The 8,378-nt window shown below is 33.4% G+C and overlaps 2 protein-coding genes across 2 annotated transcripts; one reads left to right on the top strand and one right to left on the bottom strand.

Annotated features, from left to right (window-relative positions):
• The first annotated feature begins 291 nt into the window (after window positions 1-291).
• On the top strand, window positions 292-5,057 carry LOC141724907 (dehydrogenase/reductase SDR family member FEY-like). The gene is made up of 8 exons (XM_074527204.1): window positions 292-678; window positions 1,121-1,241; window positions 1,381-1,498; window positions 2,421-2,557; window positions 3,806-3,907; window positions 4,116-4,208; window positions 4,318-4,390; window positions 4,639-5,057. Exons 1-8 carry the CDS (start codon window positions 458-460, stop codon window positions 4,908-4,910), a joined length of 1,137 nt encoding a protein of 378 aa, XP_074383305.1. The 5' UTR covers window positions 292-457; the 3' UTR covers window positions 4,911-5,057.
• Window positions 5,058-5,901: 844 nt separating this feature from the next.
• LOC141660767 (uncharacterized) lies at window positions 5,902-6,873 on the bottom strand. Its single transcript, XM_074467755.1, has one exon. The coding sequence runs from the start codon at window positions 6,871-6,873 to the stop codon at window positions 5,902-5,904; it is 972 nt and encodes a 323-aa protein (XP_074323856.1).
• Window positions 6,874-8,378: the final 1,505 nt, after the last annotated feature.

The raw sequence follows: 8,378 nt of genomic DNA, 5'->3' as shown, positions 1-8,378 counted from the left end.
GAGAATAAAGATAGAATGTGGAATAAGCACTCTTGTTGAATCTGAAAAACAAGATGTGTATTTATACACACAAATCTAACGGGTTTGATTTTCAAAACAAAGAAGAGATAAGATTGAATAATCTATTTGTTTTAAAATATTTGAATAAGTCTTTGTAAAACAACCTGTTAGTTGGTTGTAAAAGTTAAACCTTAGAAATGATAAGATTAAAATAGTTCAAATAGATTTATCAAGATAGAGTTTATTTTGGAGATTACTCAGTCAAATAGAATTACACCAAACTCTATGACTTACGAAAACTAAATCACATAATCTGCATTCTGCACGTATGAATTAGGTCATCAGCAAATCAACAACTTAAACCCCATTTGTGATGAAACACCATTTGTTATAGATATAGTATCCTGCGAGGTCTACAGAACAGGGCATTGGACAGGAAAAGACAAAAACTTGAAATATGACCAAAATTGAAGAAGAGAGTAGGAGGAGCAAGAACAAGAAGAAGGGATTGGGATGGATTGAATGGTTAAGAGGATGGTTTTATGTGATTTGCGAGATGCTGTTTCAGAGAATCATGGCTAGTCATTTGGAGAATCCTATGCCTCTTCCTCCTCTCTCCTCAGATTTCACTTGTATTATCACCGGATCTACTAGTGGTATTGGCTCTCAAATTGCCAGGTACCTCTCTCTCTCTCTCCCCCCCTCTCTCTGGAGAGATTTCTAATTTAGATCTCTGTATATTAATACATTTTTTTCTAGTTGCCTGGAGTTTTAGAACTGCTCAGATTAAAATTTATATCTTAGGATAATTGTTACAGGCTATATATATATGATTCTTTTAAAATTATTTGTTATTTGAGCAGCTGTGTTAATTGAGATAGTGTTACCCTGAGTTGAGATGTTAAATGTTTTTCGGATGTTTTGTTAATAAATTAATGCGGAGGATTGTGTAAACACAATGATTCTCAGATTTAATTTGCAAGGGGACTTAGTTTCAGTTCGTTTATCTAAGTTAACTTCAATAACTTTTTGAATGACCTGTTTAAAAATACAATTTCAGAACTTGATTGAGATAACCTTTTTGCTTATTCCCCTCACCTGGTTTATCTGTATTTGACAGGCAGTTGGCTGAAGCCGGGGCTCATGTTGTAATGGCTGTTCGTAATACGAAGGCTGCTCATGAATTGATTCTTAAGTGGCAGTATGATTGGTCTGGAAAGGGCCTTCCTCTTAATATTGAGGTATTTACTGAGCACACTTGTAATTTTTGGGTATCTATATCTATGGAAGACTAATTAAAACATCAGAGTGTTTCAAGTAGGACTCCTCAGCCATTTGAACTATACACCGGTAAACTCATCCGAAATTTGACTTTTGAAGGTAATGGAGCTTAATCTTCTTTCATTGGATTCTGTTGCAAGATTTGCTGAAGCATGGAATGCCCGTTCAGGCCCTTTGCATGCACTCATCAACAATGCAGGAATATTTTCTATTGGGGGTTAGTACTAATTTCTCATCCAAAGGATTATATTTCTCTGTTATACTTTCCAGAACACATCAAAATCATTGGATGGTGGAGGTAGATTGTCAATTTTTTTACAACTGTGTGAAAGGTAATATTACATGGTAACAATTCAAAATTGGCGCTGTGAGTGTGACAAGTCCAGAGGATTGTGGGTGTGTGATAATAATAGAGAAGAGGCAACATATAAATAGGACAAGATAAGCATAAGTTGAGTGATAACAGTGAATGAAGAGAGGCTGGAGAAAGAAGGCGAGTTCATTTATCTACAACTTTGTACAGTCAATTTCTTTTATTCCATATGAGCATTAGCCAAGCATCGGTTTGAGTTTACTTTTGATATTTACAAAATTGGGACAATCTTATTACTTGTATCTAATGAAGGCCTGATCATTGTATATCAACACAAACATATACTATATATATAATCGCACGCCGCACGGGATATATTGAGACATATATTCATGGACATTTGTATATATTTGTATCATATATGGTTGCGACTTGCAAGTATGCAATTAAATAGTGTAGTCCAGTTAAATTGTGGCTCACTTATCGACTCAAAACAAGCTGCCTTGAATATATATATTTCTTTTACCCGTGAACCTAATATTTTTGATCTCCGACTAGTCTTTACCTTCATAATCGTAGTGCAGGTTAGATTGCTACATAATTATACTATAAATATCTTATCATTGGCAAACAGTCTTTCAGTTTTTTATATTATTATATGGTAAATCAATTTATTTATTTTGTCACTGTTGTCATAAGGGCCATCTGATCTAACCTGCTTCTATATGTTTCTTGTAGTTTATGCTGAGTGTTAACAAATTGTATAAACCTTTTGATTATCCTCCTCTTTTAAATACTTGTTGATGCCTTTTCTAACACTGTTTAGAACCACAAAAGATTTCAAAGGACGGATTTGAAGAACACATGCAAGTAAATCATCTAGCGCCAGCCCTGCTTTCAGTATTGCTCTTGCCATCCCTTATTAGAGGCTCTCCAAGTCGGATTGTTAATGTTAATTCGATTGTAAGTTCAATGTCTATGCATGTGTGTAATAGATACGAGTTTTACATATCTATTTATGATAACTATCAATTTGCGCAATTATTTTATGTTAGTTATCAGACGTAAGAATATGTAGCAGTATACTTAAACAGCATTGCAAATATTATAAATTTATTATTGATTCATTATTGTATTTTATGTTCAAATTCGAAAGTTTAGTCCGACAAATTTGATATGATCTATTTTATCCAATTTTTGCAGATTGTAAATTTAGTTTTGATGACATTACTCTATTTAATATATCGTTAGGTAAAATTAGAACTTTATTCTGATTTAGAACCTAGAACCGGTGTCTACCTTACATGTGTACCATTTATACTTTATATTAATCGTTCTCGCTGCAATACATGATGGGTCTTTTTCTTGCAGATGACAAATGTTCTTTTGTAAATTATAGAATACGGTGTTGTAGAGTAAATCATTGTGGTTTTCCTTGCAAATTACATATCTTTTGAAAGTTCATCACTTTTGTTTTAGGTTTAATTTTGACTTGATATTAGAAAAACGCTTATTAAGTATGCTAATCTATCTGAAGGACAATTTAAGGATGCAATTCTCCCGAATATCCCCACTTGCAATATTTTTGTGCAAAGCAGATTTGCTATATCTGGTATATGTAGAATCAGATAACACCTCAGCTTTTCCTGTTTCTTTCAAATTAGTAAGGCATCTTATTTATAAATATTTAAATTTAATGAAACAGACTAATTTTATAGGTTTGAGTTTGTGGCCATTGCAGTTAGTTTTGGTAATGGTTAATTACAGATATTTAAATACTTGCGTAGAAGATCATTTAAGAAAAAACCCACGGAACCATGCCTCCTTGGAGGCTTGAACCCTCCACCTCTTATTACCAAGAGGAGAGGAGTCTCCTTTAGGCTAAAGCCTCACAGAGTTGGTATTAAACCTTTGTTGAGCACTTAATCACACCCACGGTCCCAAATCTGTAATCGATAGTAGATTTAATGTCATAAACTTACTGTTTACTGGTTTTCATTGTAGATGCCCTGATAAAATCTAAATATATTCGTAGAGTTGCAGATGTTATACTTGGTAATTATTGTATATGTAAAAAGGCTCTCTCCCCTTGGCCCTTATGAAGTAGTTCAAATTCTGTTTCTGCTCTGTCTTTCACTCTTTTCGTAAGTTGTAATTTATATTTTCAGATATTGATGTGACATTATTATTGTTCTTTTTCCCCTACTGAAGATGCATCAAGTTGGATTTGTTGATGCTGAAGACATGAACGTCATGACCGGAAAGAGAAGGTATACAAGTTTAGTGGGTTACTGTGGCAGCAAACTAGCACAGGTTGGAATTTTTTGTGATTAATATTCTAATAGCAATTACAGGAAGTGGATGTTTTTTACGATTAGTTAATTCTTAAGCTGCTTCCTTGGCTTCTTTGCTGATTGCCATTGCCCTTTCTTAATCAAAGTCGTTAGCATAACTTATTAAACGGAGTGAATTTTGTTTTTTGGATGATCTTCATCAGTTATATATTTATATTAAATTGCAGGTCATGTTCAGTAGCGTACTCCACAAGAGGTTGCCTGCTGAAGCTGGAATAAGCGTAGTATGTGTATCTCCTGGAGTAGTTCAGACCAATGTTGTAAGTTTCTTAAAAAATGTTTATTCTTGTCATATCTTTTATATTCAAAAATGTAAGTCAAAAGAATGAAACTCCGTAGTCATAGCTCATAAATTTTACTATATGGCAGGCGAGGGATCTTCCCAAGATTGTTCAAACCGGCTATCGCCTGATTCCATATTTTATTTTCAGTCCCGAAGAAGGCAAGAGTTCTAAATGCAATTTGATATTGTCCATCATCACTGCTATAGTTACATTATTAGATCTTTTCGGAAGTTAATTTGTTGGAACATGTTAGAATTGCAGGAAATGGCTGTTAGCAGGCAACTAGTAGAACTAAGATAGATTTTTGCTAATTGTGCAATACATTTTCCCTAATTTGAGAATCACCGATAAACATGTTAAAAATTTGCCTGAAGCAAAAACTGAATATACTTTTTGGCGACTGCAGGTTCTAGAAGTGCATTATTTGCAGCCACTGATCCCCAAATTCCTGAATACTGCGAGATGTTGAAATCAGACGAGTGGCCAGTTGGCGCTTTCATTTCTCAAGAATGCCGTCCTACAAATCCTTCCGAAGAAGCGCACAATCTTGAAACTTCTTACAGGGTGTGGGAGAAGACATTGGAAATGATTGGTCTTCCATCAGATACAGTCGAGAAGCTTATAGAAGGGCAAGAAGTTAAATGCAAATATGGGTATGGTGAATATCATCAGGACTAGTTCTCTTTTAAAAATCTTAAATTCATGGCCATTGAACAAAAGCAGGGATCTGATGAACCATAATTTTATTGAAAGGCCATAAGCATCATGTTAAACAAGGATGCAAAAGTTCAAATCACGGGGGTATCTTACAGTTAGCTGCTATTAGAGGTGGGTGCTACATTTGAGAGTTGTGGCCGTTTGGGAAATCTTATTAAAATAAGTAATTTATGATTTAAATCGAATATGACTTAGATCGAATAAGTGATTGATAAGTGAAAAGTTGATAAATGCTTATAAGTTATACAAGGGTTTGGATAATTTAACTTATAAGTCAGAAATTTTTTTATTTAAATAAATTAAAATAAATAATTTTTAAATATAATATTTTTAATTCTTATATTTTAAGTTAGTTTAACATTAAAAAAATATATTTTAAGAATTAAAATTGATAAAAGACGAAAAATCAAAAATAAGTTAAGAAAAAAATACGTCATTTACTAACATTCGATTTATCAGCTTATAAGTTGTAAATTCAACTTATAAGTTGGGTCGACAAACAATCGTTAATAAGTTGTTACGGGCTTATAAGTCAATAAGCTGACTTAATTGATTTCCCAAACAGACCTGTTGATTTTTTCACAAAAGACAATGTCCCATTCTAGAGTTGATTTTTTCACAAAATTCCTCCACTGTAATACTACTACTAGTATGTAGCCCGTGCTTCGCACTGAGGCCCCAAGGGTTTTTTTATAATATTTTTTTATTGTAATTATGTAAAAAAAAGTTAGTTCTAACAATTGACGTGAAAAAACATTAATAAACTCATTAGATGACAGTGAAGTAAAATAAAATTAGACATTATATGATATTTAAAATTGCAAGGATGACATACTTCTTATTTTAATCCATCTGCTTTTGGAAGATAAATTATGAAACTCTTTACATGATTAAGTGAAATAAATTTTAGACAAAATATCACATTAAAAAATTGAAAAACTAATGATCACGATTAAATTTGGGTTTCATCTTCTAAAAAAGAGTGGGTTTGATATTTAGATAATAACATTAAAATACTACATCTTGGGTAAATTGTAAAAACTTCCTCGTACACAATATTTTTTGTACTATATTTTTTTTCAGTAGTTCCGTCGCCTAAGAGGATATGAAGATCAGCCGCTGAAGTGACACGTGAGAGAGCAACATAAAGCTGACCATGACAGAAAGTAGAACTGGGAAGATACACACCAACCTTTTCCAAAGAATGACCTTGACTTTTATTAATCGTCATTGCAAAACAAACTTGCAACGGCAGCTGTCTCCTCTTAAATATGAAAGGCCACTTAGAGTTGCTTTCATTTGATGTTGTGGTAAACCTCGGAATAATATGCATAGCTCCTGCATGACTTCCTGTAATTATCTCACATTCTACTGTCCACTTGAATAATTTCTTTATAACCATCCGTGTACCATTGCACAAACCTAGAACCTGATTTATATTTCTGGTTAACATGACTACAACACCAACTTTTAACTTAAGCTCATGCTTAGGCATTCCAGACATGTCGATTGAATTCAAAAACTCCACAGGAAAAGCTGAATTTAAACTATGCTCGTCAATAGGACCTTCATCAATGCTATCAACACTAAGATATACATGTTCCTCACCAGGTATTCGATCCAACACATGAGCATTAATTTCGTCTACCAGTTTGTTAGTGGGAGCAAGAATAGCTCTGTCTCTGAGATATTGATGATCTTTAAAACTGCATTCAACATCAGGATAGACGAAGTCAACAATATCTGTTATTGGATCCTTGGTGTGTGGAATTAAGAACTGTTCATGAATGAAAACTTCAGGATCTTTATTCGGATCGTTTTCATCAACAAAAGAAAGTCTACCATCACCAATATCCAGTACCCATTTACTAAATTCATCAATAGCATTATTAATGGCATCAGAGTTACCTCTATGTAGTCTCATATTCTGCTTTAAAGTGAAGAGCATAATTTCATCCCATATGTAAGACCTGTTAATGCATATACTACGATGTTTTGTCTATTACCTTTCTCCACAACAGGAAAGATCTGTCTAAAGTCACCACCAAAGACTACGGTAATACCACCAAACGGCTTCTGACGATTTTCTGATGAGACATAACCCATTATATCCCTTAGAGCTCGATTTACCGTTTCAAATGCATACCTTTTTTGCATGGGAGCCTCATCCCATATAATGAGATCCGTATTTTGTAACAACTCGGCTATATCAGTTCCATTTTTCAATCCACAACTTGATTGTTCATCTATGTCCAGCGGAATCTTAAACCTTGAATGTGTTGTTCGGCCTCCTGGTAATAGAACAGCTGCAATCCCAGATCCCGCAACAGGCAGTACAATTTTCCTTTCTGACCTCAGTCTAACAATAATTGTACGCCAAATAAAATATTTTGCCACAGCCTCCACTACCGTAGACGAAGAACACATGTCCTTTCTTATTGTAAACAGAATCAATTATAGCATCATATACTATTGCTTGATCTGCATTTAGATTTGAGTGCAGGTTTTGATGTTCTTCTTTCACCGCTTCAATATCGTAACTCTTTTCCTCGGCAATAAGAGTGTTTGAAAATCCACTAAAAAACTGAGAAGGTGGCAAAGGCATGTCTGGATAACTCCGTAAAGATTTTCCAATGGAATTAAAAATCTTTTCAAGTTCTGCAGAAATAAAACCATGTTAAGAAAAATCAAATAAATGATGCAGGAACATATAACAGAACTGTCAATCCGCTGCTAATTGCAGATGTAATTATCAGTTGCTCTATATGTCAGTAGAAAGATAATAAAGTCTAGTTTCTTTTAAAACTTTTGACTCGCGATTTCGATTTTTATACAGGGAGTTTTTGTTATTTTTAGTGTAGGCTTTTCATTTTCAGAAAATGCAGAATCTGTTATGACCTAAGTTTGAAGAATAAACTGATACATCATAAAATTATGCTACACCTAATTTTTTACATCATTAAAAAGATAATTAAGTCTATTAACTTAAAAAATTAACGGTTTGTTATTTGAATATTTCTACAGGGAGAAAAGTCATTTTTCGTGAAGGGTGGTCAGAATTTTGAAATGCTGAATTTGCGCGTGATCTGAATTAACTGCTCTAATTTAGAAGGATATATTCATCGATTCATATATTATTAGAAAGATAATTAAGTCTAGTTTTGAACAAAATTAATAATTAGTTTATTATTTTAAAATTATACGGGAAGATAAGTCATTTTTAGTGAAGTGTACTGTTTCACCAAATGTTGAATCTGTTAAAAGCCCAACCTTGTAGAATAATCTGCTAAAATGTAGAAGGATATAACAGTTGTTCCTTAGATATTGAAAAATAATGAAGTCTAGTTTGTTTCGAAACTGACGGCTCGCAATTTTGATTTTTCTACATGGAGTTTTGGTTATTCTTAGTGTAGCCTTGTCATTATCAGA

This window comes from Apium graveolens, chromosome 5 (assembly GCF_009905375.1).
Source record: "Apium graveolens cultivar Ventura chromosome 5, ASM990537v1, whole genome shotgun sequence".
NCBI classification, from domain to species: domain Eukaryota; kingdom Viridiplantae; phylum Streptophyta; class Magnoliopsida; order Apiales; family Apiaceae; genus Apium; species Apium graveolens.
The sequence above is the reverse complement of the archived record's forward strand: the minus strand, read 5'-3'. Positions and strand labels throughout refer to the sequence as shown.

Excerpts from the sequence above, each read along its gene's own strand:
- LOC141724907 (XM_074527204.1), top strand. The coding sequence starts at position 458 with ATGACCAAAATTGAAGAAGAGAGTAGGAGGAGCAAGAACAAGAAGAAG. Across the intron at positions 4,209-4,317 it reads GAGTAGTTCAGACCAATGTT|GCGAGGGATCTTCCCAAGAT; the intron begins GTAAGTTTCTTA and ends ACTATATGGCAG. Across the intron at positions 4,391-4,638 it reads TATTTTCAGTCCCGAAGAAG|GTTCTAGAAGTGCATTATTT; the intron begins GCAAGAGTTCTA and ends TGGCGACTGCAG.
- LOC141660767 (XM_074467755.1), bottom strand. The coding sequence starts at position 6,873 with ATGAGACTACATAGAGGTAACTCTGATGCCATTAATAATGCTATTGAT.